The 16,447-nt window shown below is 57.4% G+C and overlaps 1 protein-coding gene across 12 annotated transcripts in view; it reads left to right on the top strand.

Annotated features, from left to right (window-relative positions):
• The first annotated feature begins 4,000 nt into the window (after nucleotides 1–4,000).
• DYSF (dysferlin) overlaps nucleotides 4,001–16,447 on the top strand; it is a 76,437-nt gene continuing 63,990 nt past the window's right edge. For 6 of the 12 annotated variants that reach the window (XM_014261146.2, XM_014261145.2, XM_014261139.2 and 3 more), the window contains exons 1-16: nucleotides 4,001–4,099; nucleotides 7,720–7,775; nucleotides 8,283–8,374; nucleotides 9,438–9,543; nucleotides 10,317–10,431; nucleotides 10,514–10,707; nucleotides 11,208–11,336; nucleotides 11,443–11,505; nucleotides 11,621–11,671; nucleotides 11,749–11,779; nucleotides 12,141–12,256; nucleotides 13,090–13,216; nucleotides 13,474–13,577; nucleotides 14,636–14,704; nucleotides 14,804–14,847; nucleotides 14,970–15,052. In XM_014261146.2, the coding sequence (XP_014116621.2) occupies nucleotides 4,012–4,099; nucleotides 7,720–7,775; nucleotides 8,283–8,374; nucleotides 9,438–9,543; nucleotides 10,317–10,431; nucleotides 10,514–10,707; nucleotides 11,208–11,336; nucleotides 11,443–11,505; nucleotides 11,621–11,671; nucleotides 11,749–11,779; nucleotides 12,141–12,256; nucleotides 13,090–13,216; nucleotides 13,474–13,577; nucleotides 14,636–14,704; nucleotides 14,804–14,847; nucleotides 14,970–15,052 (1,468 nt within the window). In that variant the 5' untranslated portion in view covers nucleotides 4,001–4,011. Of the gene's footprint in view, nucleotides 4,100–6,146; nucleotides 6,256–7,719; nucleotides 7,776–8,282; nucleotides 8,375–9,437; nucleotides 9,544–10,316; nucleotides 10,432–10,513; nucleotides 10,708–11,207; nucleotides 11,337–11,442; nucleotides 11,506–11,620; nucleotides 11,672–11,748; nucleotides 11,780–12,140; nucleotides 12,257–13,089; nucleotides 13,217–13,473; nucleotides 13,578–14,635; nucleotides 14,705–14,803; nucleotides 14,848–14,969; nucleotides 15,053–16,447 lie in introns of those variants that run through there. The other 6 variants (XM_014261142.2, XM_014261138.2, XM_014261141.2 and 3 more) reach the window with 1 other exon arrangement.

Raw genomic sequence — 16,447 nt, 5'->3', positions numbered from 1 at the left:
TTATCAGAATTATTTTGACCACAGGGCGGGGGGAGGTCCCTGGGTGTCCCTGGGTGTCCCTGTCCCCTCCCCCAGCCGGGAATTTTGTACATAAAACGGGAAGAATTCCCAACAACTCCCCCTTTCCCCACCTCGGGGGTGGCTCGTGTCCTTCCCCTCCGTGTCTGTCCCCTCTCGGTGTCACCGCGTGTCCCCCCCGCCCCGGGCTGGGGGGTGACCCTTGGGGACAATGTCCCCCCCTCGCGGAGGTGGCGCAGGGCGTGGCCGGGGGCCCGAATGGGAATTAAAGACCTCGTGGAAAAGACGCGACTCCCGGGATTTGTCACCCCCGGGATGGTGACACCGGTGTCACCCCGCTGTCCCCACGGCGGTGATGTCCCCACCCCCAGCCTCGGGAATCCCGGGAATGCTCCAGGCCCCTGCCCCGTGTCCCCTCCCCGCCCCCGGCCACCCCCGGTCCCCTCCAGCTGCGGTGTCACCTCCTGTCACCTCCCCCCGCCCCCGCGCGCCGGGATGAGCGCAGGAGGAGCTGGAATTAATTGCGTTAATCAAGAAAGGTTAATGAGGAGGTGGCGGTGCCAGCGCGGGGGGGGGGGAGGTGGCACAGCTGGCAGCGGCACGGGGACGGCGACACGGGGCGGGGACACCGAGCGGCGACACGGGGGTGGCACAGCGGCTGGAGACACCGCCTGACCCCCGTGGGGACGGGTGTGACACCGTGACCGGCCGGGGGTGGTGGCACCGTGTGCGCGTGTGGCACGGGGGGGTGGGGACATGTGGTGGGGACAGTCCCAGGTGTTGGGGACACACAGATGGCACACGGGGACTCGGAGGTGGTGGGGACATGGTGGGGATGTGCTCATGTTGGGGACAGGCGGTGACACGCATGGCACTTGTCATGGGGACACTCAAGTGGTGGGAACTTGTTCAGGTGTTGGGGACACACATGTGACACACTGTGGGGACACGCTCAGGACTTGGGGACAGTCACGTGTGGTGAGGACACACACAGGTGTTGGGGACACACACAAGTGTTGGGGACATGCAGGTGACACATGCCATGGGGACACTCCTAGATGTTGGGGACAGTCACAGGTGGAGACATGCAGGTGTCACGTGCCATGGGGACACTGCCAGATGTTGGGGACAGTCACAGGTGGCACATGCCATGGGGACACTGCCAGGTGTTGGGGAAACGCAGGTGGCACACAGTTACCATGTGTTGGGGACACGCTCAGGTGCTGGGGACACGCATGTGGCACGTGCCATGGAGACAGTCCCAGGTGTTGGGGACAGTCCCAGGTGGCATGTGCCATGGGGACACTCCCAGGTGTTGGGGACACTCCCAGATGTTGGGGACAGTCACAGGTGGAGAAACACAGGTGGCACGTGCCGTGGGGACACTGCCAGGTGTTGGGGACACACGTGTGGCCCAGGTGTTGGGGACATCTCAGGGGACCGGCCTTGGGGACACTTGTGCTGGGGACACTCACAGGGCTTGTGGACACGCAGCTGGCACTGGGACTGGGGACACTCGCAGGGTTTGGGGACACACACTGGGATTGGGGACATGAACTGGGATTGGGGACATGCAACTGGCACCGGGACTGGGGACACGCAGCTGGCACCGGGACTGGGGACATGCACAGGGGTTGGGGACACACAGCTGGCACTGGGATTGGGGACACACACCTGGCACTGGGGTTGGGGACACACACTGGGGTTGGGGACACGCAGCTGGCACCGGGATTGGGGACACACACCTGGCACTGGGACTGGGGACACACACCTGGCACCGGGACTGGGGACACACACCTGGCACTGGGATTGGGGACACACACTGGAGTTGGGGACACGCTCTGGGATTGGGGAAACACACCTGGCACCGGGATTGGGGACACACACCTGGCACTGGGATTGGGGACACACACTGGGGTTGGGGACACGCTCTGGGATTGGGGACACACACCGGGATTGGGTACACACACCTGGCACCGGGATTGGGGACACACATCTGTCACTGGGGTTGGGGACACACACTGGGATTGGGGACACACACTGGGGTTGGGTACACACACCTGGCACCGGGATTGGGGACACACATCTGTCACTGGGGTTGGGGACACACACTGGGATTGGGGACACACACTGGGGTTGGGGACACACACTGGGGTTGGGGACACGCAGCTGGCACCGGGATTGGGGACACACACCTGGCACCGGGACTGGGGACACACACCTGGCACCGGGACTGGGGACGTGCTCCGCTGGCCCTTCCCATTCCCATGGGAGCCCTCGACTTTGACCTCTCCCAAATCCCAAATTTCCCCCAAATCCGCCAGGTCCTGGGTTTGGGGCTGTGGCCCATCCTGGGATTTGGGGCCGGGGAAAATGGGAAGGGATAAACCCAGAGAAGGAAAAATGGGAATGGGATAAATCCAAGGAGGGAAAACGGGAATGGGGTTGGGTAAACCCAAAGAAGGAAGAACGGGAATGGGATAAAACCAAGGAGGAAAAAGCAGGAATGGGGTAGGATAAACCCTAGGAGGGGAAATGGGAATGGGATAAACCCAAAGAAGGAAAACAGGAATGGGGTTAGATAAACCCCAAGAGGGAAAAGCAGGAATGAGGGGATGGGATCAGGGGGAAATCAGGGAAAAGGGGGATCCGGATCCCATCCCAATTTGGGGCGGGATCTCCCGCAGCCGCTGGGCTGGAAAGAATTCCCAAAAATAGCCGGGGGTGGGGCCATTCCCAGCTGTTCCCACCGGGAATGCGAATCCCATAAAGGGGGGTGGGGACCCCGAAATCCCCCTGGGGACACAAAAAGGGGCCTGGGAACCCCAAATTCCCATCCCAGGGAAAACTGAGGGAATGGGGATCCCAAAATTTCCTCCCTAGGGACAACCGGGGCTGTAGGGACCCCAAAATAACTCCGATGTCCCCAAAGGGGGATGGGGACCCCGAAATTCCCCTTTTGGGAATAATGGGGTGAGTTGGGAACCCCAAAATCCCTCTCGATATCCCTAAAGGGGGGTAAGAACCCCAAAATCCCTCCAGATATCCCCAAAGGAGGGGGTGAGGACCCCAAAATTCCCACTTTGGGGATGATGGGGGGGTGGGAACCCCAAAATTCCCGCTTTGAGGACAATTTGGGGCTGTAGGGACCCCAAAATCCCTCCAGATATCCCCAAAGGAGGGGGTGAGGACCCCAAAATTCCTGATTTGGGGACAATGGGGAGTTTCGGACCCCCAAATCCCTCTGATGTCCCCAAAGGGGGATGGGGACCCCAAAATTCTCTTCCTGGGAACAATGGGGGGGATGGGAACACCAAAATCCCTCTGATGTCCCCAAAGGGGGATGGGGACCCCAAAATTCACGCTTTGGGAACAATGGGGGGGATGGGAACCCCAAAATCCCTCTGATGTCACCAAAGAGGGGGGTGAGGACCCCAAAATTCCCGCTTTGGTGACAATGGGGGAGTTGAGAACCCCAAAATCTCTCTGATGTCCCCAAAAGGGGATGGGGACCCCAAAATTCCCTTCCTGGGAACAATGGGGGGAGGGTGGGAAGCCCAAAATCCTCCCTTGGGGACAATTTGGGGCTGTAGGGACCCCAAAATCCCTCCAGATGTCCCCAAAGGAGCGGGTAAGGACCCCAAAATTCCCGCTTTGGGGACAATGGGACGGTGGGAACCCCGAAATTCCCTTCCTGGGAACAATGGGGGGGATGGGAACCCCAAAATCCCTCTCGACATCCCCAAAGAGGGGGGTGAGGACCCCAAAATTCCCGCTTTGGGGACAATTTGGGGCTGCAGGGACCCCAAAACCCCTCCCGATGTCCCCAAGGGGGGGTGGCGCTCCAACCCCGCCCCTCCCCCACTCCCGGGGCCGCGTCCCTTTAAGGGAGGCGGAGCCCAATGGGGGGGAGGGGGGGAAATCCCGGGATTTTTTTTTTTTGGGAAGCGGTGGAGGGGGGGGGGGGGATGCAGAGGGGTGGGGGAGGGGACGATGCTCCGCGTCTTCGTCCTGCGGGCCGAAAATGTCCTCACAGGCGACAGCGACATCAGCGACACCTACTGCTCCTCCACATTCCAAGGTGGTAAAGCTCCCGAGGGGACAAAAAAAAAAAACCCGGGATTTGGGAGAATTTTGGGGGATTTTGGGGGAATTTTGAGTGGGGGGGGGGGAGGGAGAAATCGACCACGCCCGATCCTAAAAGTTGGGATGGGGCTGGAAGGGCTGCGGGTCCCCCCCATCGCCACCCCCGTCCCCGTTTTTGGTGTCGCCTCCCCATTCCAAAGTGTGAATTCCTCGGGAGGGAACAGAAAAAAAAAAAACACCACGGGATTTGGGAGAATTTTGGGGGATTTGAAGGGGATTTTGGCCGCCCTGAAGGTTGGGATGGGGTTGGCAGCGCCGCGCGCTCCTCGCTGTCCCCGTTGTCGCCGCCACCCCCTTTGGTGTCCCCTCCCTATTCCAGAAACTCCAGGGGAGAGGGGGGAAAAAAAAATTTAAAAAAAAAATCGGGATTTAGAGGAATTTTGGGATTTTCTTGGAAGGAATTTTGGACCGAAAAGTTGGGATGGGGTTGGAAGAGCCGCGGGTCCTCGCTGGTGGCACTTGGGGACCCCCCTAAAGTCCCCCCCCGCTCCCCCGAGCGGCGCCGGGGATATTTTGGGATTTTCCGTGCTGGAGGGGGGAGGGGGGACGATCCCAAATTTGGGAATAACGGGAATCGTGTCCCTTTCCCGGGGTCCTTTCGCTGTGTCACCGCTGGGGGACAAAAGTGACATTGAGGGGGGGACAAAGGGCGGTGACGTCACGGCTTGGTTGGGATGTTTTTATTTTTGGGAAAAGCGGGATTTGTTATTTTTGGGATATCCTGGGTGAGGGAGCGCTCCTGGTTTTTCATGGAATTCTGCCGGTGTGGGTGTGGCGTTCCCGGTGTTCTGCTGGTGCCGCTCCTCCCGAATTCCCAGGTTTTTGGGAGTTTGGTGTTCCCGGGATTGCGGCATTCCCGAATCGTGGCATCGCTGGGCTGGGGCCTTGTAGGATCCCGAAATTCCCAGGGATTTTTTTTTTTCCCCCCATCCCTGGGGTTCCCAGCATTCCCAAATCCCGGGGTTTGGGGGATCTTTGGGGTTCCCAGCATTCCCAAATCCCAGCCCTGAGATATCCTTGGGGTTCCCAGAATTCCTGGATCCCGATGTTTTGATTTCTCCTCCCTGGGAACTGTGGGATCCCTGGATCCCGGGGATTTATTCCCAGCATTCCCAAATCCCACTGTTTGGGCTTCCTGGGGGTTTCCAGCATTCCCGGGATCCGATCATTCCCCATCCCTGGGATTTGCAGCATTCCCAGATCCCAGTGCTGGGTCATCCTCAGGCCTCGCAGCATCCCTGAATCCCAGGGATTTCTTCCCAATCCCTGAGATTCCCAGCATTCCCAAATCCCAGTGCCAGTTTATCCCTGGGGTTTCCAGAATCCCTGAATTCCCAATGATTTAATTCCCCATCCTTGGGAATTGCGGGATGCCCGAATCCCAGGGATTTCTTCTCCATCCCCGGGGTTCACGGCATTCCCAAATCCTGGTGTTTCGGCATCCTGGATATTCCCAGCATTCCTGGCTCCCAAGGATTTTATTTCCCGCCTCTGATTCCCTGGATCCGGTGATTGATTCCCCATCCCTGGGATTTGCGGATTCCCTGGATCCCGGTCCTGGGGTATCCTTGGAACTTGGAGCATCCCTGAATCCCAGGAATTTATTCCCCATCCCTGAGTTTCCCAGCATTCTCAAATCCCGGTTTTTGAGTTTTCCCGGATTCGGGATGGTGTTTGGCCATCCTTGGGTTTTCCAGCATTCCTGAAATCCCAGGGATTTATTCCCCATCCCTGCGCTTCCCAGCATTCCCAAATCCCTGGGAATTCCAACCTCCCCGAATCCCAGGGATTTATTCCCAACTCCCGCCCTTCCCATCTCCCCCCAATCCCAGCTCTCCTTCCCACGATCCCGGTTTTTTCCCAGCCTCTCCAGGGGCGTTCCCACGCCGGGAAGGGCCGGACCGGGAAAAGGGGGTGGGAATGGGACATGGGAGGGGATCCTTATCCCGGCTTTCCCCATCCCGGCTTTCCCCATCCCGGCTTTCCTGATCCCGGCCATGCTCCGCTGCCTCCTCCAAAGGGCTTCCCAACTTCCCAACCTGGAAAAGCGGGATAAACAAAGCGATCCCGTGGCCAGCCTGACATTCCGAGGTGAGGGAATCCCGATTTTTTTTTTATTCAATTATTCGGGAAGGAAGAGGGGTTTGGAATATTTTTGCCCGCTTTGGAAGCAGCTCCCAGGAAAATCTGGGATCTGGGAAGCTCCTAAATCCTTGGAAAATCCTTCCCTTTGCCGCCTTTATCTCCCTGATCCCAAAGTTTTTAAATCCACGCTGGAATATCCCCGGGAATTCCGTCCCTTTAAATCCTTGAATTCTAGATTGGGATGGATGCGAATAATCCCACACGGAGCGGGGGTTATCCCATTCCCGAGGAATGGATTTCCTGGGAAAACGGAGGGGTTTGCACTCCCAAAATTCAGGATGGCGCCGCCCTGGGATTTTCCTGGAGTTCGAAAAAAAATGGGGACAAAAATCCCATTTTTAACAAAAATGAAGGAAAAGGCCGAGCGGCTCCCGATCCAGGTTTTCCGTTTGGAATGGGGGTGCTGCCGATCCCATTCCCACCGGGATCCCTCTGGAGAACCTCGGCAGCTCCGCCTTCCATGGAATCCTCATCCAGGGCAATTCCAAGGCTCTGAATCCCGGGGAAAAAAAAAAAAAAAAAACCAAAACCAAAAAAATCAGGAATGGGATGGGAATAAATCTCTGGATAAGGAAAAACAGGGGGATGAGTTTTCCTTATTCCCAGAGCCGGGAATTTCGGCTCTTCCCAGTCCCAAACAGGGAAGGAGTCGCTGAGCGGTGCGAAACGAGCAGAAAACCGGGAATATTTGGAATATCCCGGAGTCTCCCGGGATTTGAGTCACCTCCATTGTTTGGCCTTTTCCTTTTCCTCTTCCCGCGGGGGTCCCTCCCTTGGGATGCGGCGACATTCCAGGAGGGATGAGGGGGGGCGTGGCTCTGGCAAGGGGGTGGGGAGGGATGGAGAATTCCCAGGATTGGGAATGTTGGATTTGGGGGAATCCCGGGATTCCCCATCATGCGGCTTTTTGGGGAAACTGAGGCACAACCCCGAGGTTTGGGAAAGGAGGGGATTTGGGATCTCCCCTGGCTCTTCCCGCCCACCCCGAATTCCCAATCCCTGGAAACCTTTGGATGTTCCTGGGGAAACTGAGGCACAGCAAGGAGGGGATTCCATGGGATTTTCCAGAGTGTTTTCCATCCTGGAAGTGTTGGGGCTCCAAGTGGGATCCTGGATCCAATCTCTGCATTCCCAGCCCTGCTTGGGAACAGGGAATGGGGCTGGATCCTGATCCAGGGAATTGTGGGAATTTCTGGAAGCTCAGCCACCTCTGGGAGCAGAGAACAGGATTCAACAATTTTCCTAGGAATTCTTGGAAGTTCAGCTCCAGCTGGGAGCAGGGAACGGAGCCTGATCCAGGGAATTGTGGGAATCCCTGGAAGCTCAGCCCCAGAGTTTCATTCCAGATCCTGATCCCTGGGAAGCTCCCGATCCACAGGAAGATCCCAATCCCAGTTTTTCTCCTTCCAGGTGTCAAGAAGAGGACAAAGGTCATCAAGAACAACATCAATCCTGTCTGGAATGAGGTGAGAATTCCCAATCCCTGGATTTCATCCCTGATCCCAGAAAACGGCCCCGAGCTCAGGTGATTCCCTGGGGCTTCCTCCCCATGGAAAATTCGGGATCGTTCCCTGTCTGCTCCAGAATTCCAGGCAGAATTCCAATCTCTTCCCCTTCCATCAAGGTCTTATCCGGACTCGGTTACAAGAAATTTCCATGGAATGGGAATTTTTCCAGCACCTTTTCCCTTCCAACCCTGTCCTTGTGCTCCCATGGGCCAAAATTCCAAAAAAAAAATAAAAACAGGGAACTTGGTGGGAAAACGGGCACGGATTTGGGGCTGGAACAGCTCCTGGGATTTGCTCCTTCCTGGCAATCCATGGCCAAGGAAAACTTTTTCCCAAGGCAACTTTCCCCGGTGGATTTGCTGGGAAATTTGACTTTGGGAACGCCGTGGTCCCGAAGGGTTTTGAGATTTGGGTTTTCCACTTCCAGGTGCTGATCCCGACCTCTCCCTCTTCTTTTTTCCCCAGGGATTCGAGTGGGATCTGAAGGGAATCCCGCTGGATCCCGATGCCGAGCTCACCGTGGTGGTCAAGGACCATGAAACCGTGGGAAGAAACAGGTGGGAAAAATTCCGGAGCCGGACACCACACCCTCTCCCTTTTCCCAATCCCGGGGTTCACCCGGCTCTTCCCGGACTCCGTGGATTCCCGCTGTGGGAGCGGGGGAGGCCGTGGGAGGCCGGAGCCACATTTTTGGGCCGCTTCGCTCGGAATCCGAGGGGAAATTCCAGCGTTGGAAGGTCGGGAATACACAGGGGGTCGTTGTTTGGGGATGGACACTTTGGACACTTGGCCGGGATTTGGGAAGCGCTGCCAAGATCATTCCCCAAGGCGCCGGCAGTGCCGGGAAGGGTGGTGGGAGCGGAGCCTCCGGCTTCCTTCCTCCGGCTGATCCCGGTGTCCCCCATTCCAGGGGTTCCCCATGGATCGGGGGCTCCTTCTGGGTGAGGAATGCCGGGATTCCTGTGATTCCAGGCTTTTCCCGGCTCCACGGGGTGCGAGAGCTGCTTGGAAAAGGGGAAAAACAGAGGAAGGGATTTATTTTTAGGGATAGGAGCTAGGGAATGAGGCCCGGGCAGGAAGGATCCTGATTCCAGGGCTGGAGCCGAGGCTGGAATTGCTGCCGGGCTGAAATCCAAAGGAGCTGGAATTTGGGGCTGCTCCAACTCCTGGGTGCCCATAAATAGCCACGGGAAAACGGGAGGAGGGTCCTGGATCCTGGAGCAGGAAGATTCCGACTGACACCTCCCACTGTCCCAGGCAGATCCAACCCGGCCTTGGGCGCTCCCAGGGATCCAGGGGCAGCCCCAGCAAATCTGGGAATTGCAGCCCAGGCAGGAATTCCTTGCCAAGATCCCAGCCCAATCTCCCCTTTCCCAGTGGAAGCCATTCCCTGGCTCCTGTCCCTGCAGCCCTTGGCCCCAGTCCCTCTCCAGCTCTCCTGGAGCCCCTGCAGGGACTCTCAGCATTCCCTGCATTTTGCCCTTCTCCAGGGGAACATTCCCAGAATCTCCCAGAAATCCTGACTCCATCTCTGTGGCCTCCTCCAGACTCCCATCCGTGGCTCGGGAATGGTTCGGATGCCCTTGGATCAGCCCTGAGCCCTCTCCCTGTTTCCCGCAGGTTTTTGGGAGAATCCCGGGTGCCGCTCCGGGATGTTCTGGGCACTCCCAGCCTGGCGGCCTCGTTCAGCCTCCCCCTGCTGGACTCGCGCAAGGAGAGCACTGGGGTGAGGGCCTGGCGACCAGTTTGGACCAGTTTGGGACCAGTTTGGACCAGTTTGGGACCAGTTTGGAACACTTGGGGCTCCCAGTTTGGGACTGGTTGTGGCTCCCAGTTTGGACCTGTTTGGGACCGGTTGGGGTTCCCAGTTTGGACCAGTTGGGGCTCCTGGTTTGGGACCGGTTGTGGCTCCCAGTTTGGGACCAGTTTTAACCAGTTTGGGACCAGTTGTGGCTCCCAGTTTGGACCCCCAGTCTGGGATCAGTTTGGGGCCGGTTGGGGTTCCCAGTTTGGACCTGTTTGGGGCCGGTTGGGGTTCCCAGTTTGGACCAGATGGGGCTCCTGGTTTGGGACTGGTTGTGGCTCCCAGTCTGGGACCAGTTTGGGACCAGTTGAGGCTCCCAGTTTGGACCAGTTTGGGCTCCCAGTTCGGACCAGTTTGGGCTCCCAGTTTGGACCAGTTGGGATTTCCAGTTTGAGACCAGTTGGGGCTCCCATTTTGGGACCAGTATGAGCCATGGCAAACCAATTGTGGCTCCCAGTTTGGACCAGTTGTGGCTCCCAGTTTGGGACCAGTTTGGGCTCCCAGTTTGGGCTCCCAGTTTGGGACCAGTTTGGGCTCCCAGTCTGGGCTCCCTGTTTGGACCAGTTGGGGTTCCCAGTTTGGGACCAGTCTGAATCCCTTCTGTCCCAGTCTGATCCCAGTCTGAGCCTGTCCCTCCCAGTTTGATCCCAGCTCTCCCATCCCGGCCTCTCTGACACTCATTCCCTGTTTTCCAGGCTTCCCTGTTTCTGCAGGTGTCCTACATCCCCCCTCCGGGAGCTATCCCGCTTTTCCCGCCTCCGGCCCCTCCGGAGCCGGCCCCGGCTGCTGCCGAGCTGGACACGGTCACCGGTAACCACAACCCCTTCCCATCCCGGATTTTGGAATCCAAACCCGTTCCCAAATCCCACATTTCCCTTCTCCCGCCGGGCAGAGACGGCCGGAGAGGAGGACACGGAAGATCCGGAGGCCACAGGGGACACGGAGCCCTCGGCATCCTCGGGAGCACCGGGCTCGGAGGCGCCCTCATTCCCAAAGAAACCGCCCGGGAATCACATCCAGGGGGTGAAGAGGAGGAGGAGGAGCTCTCCCAAAAAACCGTTATCCAACAAACCACAGGACTTCCAGGTGGGGTGAGCTGTTCCCATAAAATCCTGCAGGTTGTCCTGGAGATTCCTTGTCCTCCATCCTGTGGGATGATCCTGCTGGTTCCTTGTCCTCCGTCCCATCCCAAACCCCAGTGATTCCCTGTTTTCCATCCCATCCCATCCCATCCCATCCCATCCCATCCCATCCCATCCCATCCCATCCCATCCCATCCCATCCCATCCCATCCCATCCCATCCCATCTCCCGGTAATTCCCTGTTTTCTACCCATGGGATGATCCTGGTGATTCTTTGCCTTCCATCCCATCCCAGATCCTGGTGATTCCCTGTCCTCCATCCCATGGGATGATCCCGGTGATTCCCATTCTGATGATTCCTCGTTCTCCATCCCATGGGATCATCCCAGTGATTCTTTGTCCTCTATCCCATGGGATGATCCCAGTGATTCCCTGTCCTCCATCCCGTGGGATGATCCCGGTGATTCCCATCCTGCTAATTCCCTGTCCTCCATCCCATCCCAGATCCGGGTGAGGGTCATTGAGGCCCGGCAGCTTCCCGGGATCCAGATCCGGCCGGTGGTGAAGGTGACGGTGGCCGGACAAACGCGGAGAACGCGGATCCGGAAAGGGAACAGCCCCTTCTTCGATGAGGTCAGCGGGAATTCCTGCTCCAACAATTCCTGGGAGAGGCCGGGATGTGGGAATGAGCTCCAGGGGGAAAACTGGGATAACTCATCCTCATCCTGGTTTTCCACAGACTTTTTTCTTCAATGTTTTCGACTCCCCATCGGAGCTGTTCGATGCTCCCATTTTCCTCATGGTGAGTGTTGGGAAAACCTGGAATTCTCCCCTTTCCAGGGAAAAACCCCCTGTTCCCCAGGATCCCCCATCCCGGCAGGATTTGGGTCGGATTCCCCTTTTTCCCTCATTTTCAGGTCGTGGATTCTCGATCGTTCCGCACGGATTCAGTGATCGGGGAATTCCGGGTAAGATCAGATCCCCTTTTCCCGGAGTTTCCCGCTCTGGATGAACTCTGGAATCTCCTTTTCCTTTAATCCCGCAGATGGACGTGGAGACCGTTTACTCCGAGCCAAGTGAGCCTTGGGAAACTCCTTCATTTTTTTCGGGAAATGCGCCCACACATCCCAACTCTTCCCTAGAGGAACCCTGTATCCACGATCCTGGAATCCCGGAATGGTTTGGGTGGGAAGGAACTTTCTGGATCATCCGGTTCCATCCAGGGAAAAATCCCATCCGACCTGGACACTTCCAGGGATGGAGCATCCACAACTTCTCTGGGAATTCCAAAAAAAACCCCTCCCTCTTCCCTGGTCCCTTTCTTTGAAAAGGAACTGAAATATTCCCTTATCCCATTCCATGATTTTCATCCAGGAGCATCCCTGACCTCCCTGCACACCCGGGGACTAATTCCCGGTTTCCCACGTTTTCCCGCAGAACACGCTTTCCGCAGGAAGTGGCTGCTCCTCTCGGATCCGGAGGATTTTTCCGCGGGAGCCAAGGGCTACCTGAAGGTCAGCGCCTGCGTGCTGGGGCCTGGAGACGAAGCTCCCGTGAGTATTCCAGCTGGGAATGGGGGGATATTCCAGCCCTGGGATATTCCAGCCCTGGGATATTCCAGTTCTGGGATATTCCAGCCCTGGGACATTCCAGCCCTGGGGCATTCCAGCTCTGGGATATTCCAGCCCTGGGGAATTCCAGCCCTGGGATATTCCAGCCAACATCCACCAATCCGCACCACCATTCCCAGGGAAGCCACAGCTTGGATCTTCCCCATTTTGAGGGAAAAGCGCTGCATTTTCTCATGGAATCATGGAATGGTTTGGGGGGGATTTAAATCCCACCCATTCCCACCCAGGGACAGCTCCCACCATCCCAGGTGGATCCAACCCCAATGTCCAACCTGGCCTTGGGCATTCCCAGGGATCCAGGGATCAGCAGCCCCAGCAAATCTGGGAATTGCAGCCCAGGCAGGAATTCCTTGCCAAGATCCCAGCCCAATCTCCCCTTTCCCAGTGGAAGCCATTCCCTGGCTCCTGTCCCTGCAGCCCTTGGCCCCAGTCCCTCTCCAGCTCTCCTGGAGCCCCTGCAGGGACTCTCAGCATTCCCTGCATTTTGCCCTTCTCCAGGGGAACATTCCCAGCTCTCCCAGAAATCCTGGCTCCAGAGCAGAGGGGCTCCAGAATCCTGGAATGGTTTGGGTTTGGATCCATCCCACCCCATTCCATGTTGAGGATCCCTCCCACTATCCCAGGTTGCTCACACCCCCTCCAACCTCACCTTGGGCACTCCCAGGAACGACAAATCCACCCAACTTCTCCCATTGGGGATTTTCCTGCCCATTCCCGAATCCGGGGTGACTTTTCCCTTTGTCCTCTTCCCTCAGCTGGAGAAGAAGGAGGCGGCCGAGGACAAGGAGGACATCGAGGCCAATCTGCTGCGCCCCACCGGGGTCACCCTCAGGGGGGCCCAGTTCTGCCTCAAGATCTTCAAAGCCGAGGATTTGCCCCAGAGTAGGTTTTTCCTTCAGATCTCTCTGAATCGCGACATTCCAGGCGGGAATTATGGCCCGGAGAAGGGAAAGATCCGTATCTCAATCCAAGGATATCGGGCGGTTTTATGGGAGAGGTTTCTTACTGCTCCAAACTGGTTTTATCCCCCTGCTTTTCCCGCCTGGAGAGCATCTCCTCCATGGGAATACTCATCCCCAGCTGGGACCCTCCGGATGCCGCGGAATTCCGTGGGTTTTGGCATCTCCCTCTTTTCCCAGTGGATGACGCCGTCATGGACAACGTCCGGCAGATCTTCGGCTTCGAGAGCAACAAGAAGAACCTGGTGGATCCCTTTGTGGAAGTCAGCTTTGCCGGGAAAACGGTCAGTGGAGCGGGATCCGCCCGGATCCTGGGAATGGCAGCGGGAGGAAGCCGGGATTGGGATGGCAGCGCGGTGTTCCCGGGGCTGGGATAACAGCGGGATGATCCTGGGATTGGGAATGGCTGCGGGATGATCTCTCATGGTCCTCAGGGTTGGGATGGCAGTGGGACATTCCCACCCAGATCTTTGGGATTGGGATTTCAGTGAGATCCAGAGACCTCCTGGGTCTCTGGGATTGGGATTTCAGTGGGATGTCTTTGGGATTGGGAATGGCAGTGGGACATTCCCACCCAGATTTTTGGGACTGGGATTTCAGTGGGATGTCCTTGGAGCTGGAATGGCAGTGGGAGGGTCCCCAGGAATTTGGGATTGGGAATGGCAGTGGGACATTCCCACCCAGATCTTTGGGATTGGGATGGCACCAGGATATCCTCAGGGTTGGGATGGCAGTGGGACATTCCCTGTGGATCCCCAAGCCTGGACCTGGAATGAGCAGATTTGGTCTTTTAATGGAGGAATTCGGTCCTGGAATGGGGGAATTCGGTCCTGGAATGGAGGAATTTGGCTCTGGAATGGGAGAATTTGGTCCTGGAATGAGGGAATTTGGTCTTGGTATGGGGGAATTTGCTCCTGGAATGGGGCAAACGTGATCCTGCTGATCCCAAGGTGGGAAGATCCCTGGGAAATCCAAAACATCTTGTGCTGGGGGGCTTAGGAACCCCATGGAATGGAGGATGGATTTTAGGGAATCTGAGACTGGATTTTAGGGAATTTGAGACTGGATTTGGGGCAATGTGAACCTCAGCTTTTGGGAATCTAAGGCTGGATTTTGGGGAACTTGAGGCTGGATTTTAGGGAATCTGAAGCTGGATTTGAGGGAATTTGAGCCTCAAATTTTGGGAATCTAAGGCCGGATTTTAAGGAATCTGAGGGTGGATTTTAGGGAAGCTGAAGCTGGATTTTAAGGAATCTGAGGTTTCCCAACTCCATCAACTGCACCAGCAGCCGCTTTCTTGGGGCAACACCAACTTTTCCCTCTTCCCATCCCTCCATTCCAGCTGTACTCCCGGATCCTGGAGAAAAACGCCAACCCCCAGTGGAACCAGTGCCTGACGCTGCCGGCCATGGTGAGCGCCGGTGTCCCCAAGGTCCCTTCACGGTGTCCCCAAGGTCCCCTCCCGCTGTCCCCAGCGCCACTCACCCTCTTCCCGTATCCCTTTTCCCAGTTCCCTTCCATGTGCGAGCGGATGAGGATCCGTGTGACCGACTGGTGAGCGGGGAAGGGCATTCCCAGTGGAATTCCCAGTGGAATTCCCAGTGCCCGGAGCGGAGGGAAGGGCATGGGGACATCCCCCCCACCGCGGTCCCCAAAGTGACGATGTCACCTCGCAGGGACCGTCTGACGCACAATGACGTCATCGGCACCGCTTTCCTCGGAATGTCCAAGATTTCGGCCCCCGGCGGGGAGCTGGAGGGTAAGGGCGGGAAGCGGGCCGGGATTTGGGATGCATGGCCTTGGAGGAGCTGCATGGCACGGCTGGAGGTTGGTGGTGGCTTTGGGGACGTCACAGCTGTCACCATCCCCTCCTGGGGACGTGCGATGGGGTCGCTCCAAGCCGTGCCCCATTCCTGGATGGATCCAACCCCTCTGGATTTTTGGGATTGGGTGGATTCTTGGGAATAGGGGAAGGAAGTTGCAGGTCCATGGCGTGGCTGGAGGTTGGTGGTGGCTCTGGGGACGTCACAGCTGTCACCATCCCCTCCTGGGGATGTGCGATGGGGTCGCTCCAAGCCGTGCCCCATTCCTGGATGGATCCAACCCCTCTGGATTTTTGGGATTGGGTGGATTCTTGGGAATGGGGCATGGAGGCTGCAGGCCCGTGGGTGCTGGAGGTTGGTGACACCCATGGTGACACCGCTGCTGGCAGAGGCCACGCCCCCCCGTGGCCCCACTGAGGTGACATTTAGGGACTGTCACAGGCTGGGAATTCCCATCCAGCCCGTGCTGCTCCGAATCCTGGGAATTTTCTGAGGTTCAGGATGCCCAGGCACGGCAGGGCTCAGCCGGATGTCACTGTCACCGTCACTGTCACCGGTGCCAGGTGGGAGGGCGGGAATTTGGGACATGGCTTTGGAGCTGCCGAGGGCTTGGAGCTTCCACGTGCATGAGCTTTTCCCATTGGCAGCGCTTCCATGGAATCCGCGATCCCAGCGGGAATTCCGCACTTGGCTTTGTGACCTCCGTGTGAGCCGTAGGGACACGGGATGGCCATGTTGGAAAAAAGCACGGAGCACCCTGGGATGGTGGGATGTGTCCCTGCCCATGGAATAGGATGAGCTTTAAGGTCTTTCAGAGCCATTCCATGATTCCATGGATCAGGACACGATCCAGAGGCTCCACCCGTGTCCTACCCCTGGCACTGTCCAGTCCCCTCTTCCCAAATCGCAACACAGATCCTGGGATGGGCTGGAGAGAGAGAGAGAGGCCAGGAGGGAGGATGGGAATGGAGGAGAATCCAGGATTGGCATTTCCCTTCCCACCACTGGGATTTTCCCAAGGAAATGCCTGGGAATGCCACTCAGAGAAGCTCCAATCCTGCTCCAATCCCACAGCCTCTGGAATTGTCCAAGGTTGGACAAGGCTTGGAACGACCTGGGATAGTGGGAAGTGTCTCTGGATGCACCTGGATGGGCTTTAAGGTCCCTTCCCACCCCAACCATTCCATAATTCCATGATTCCATTAAAAAACCTCTCACTTTCACTCTCTGTCTCTCCACACTAAAGCCTGCGGGAATCTCCACCCTCATTCCCATCTCCATCCCTTTTCCATGCTCCTCTTCCAACCTTTCCCAACCTCTCTCCCTCTCTT

The sequence above is a fragment of the Pseudopodoces humilis genome, chromosome 6 (assembly GCF_049639895.1).
Source record: "Pseudopodoces humilis isolate 2021_Gansu_Grassland_sample_001 chromosome 6, ASM4963989v1, whole genome shotgun sequence".
NCBI lineage: Eukaryota > Metazoa > Chordata > Aves > Passeriformes > Paridae > Pseudopodoces > Pseudopodoces humilis.
This window is presented reverse-complemented; position numbering and strand designations above follow the sequence as displayed.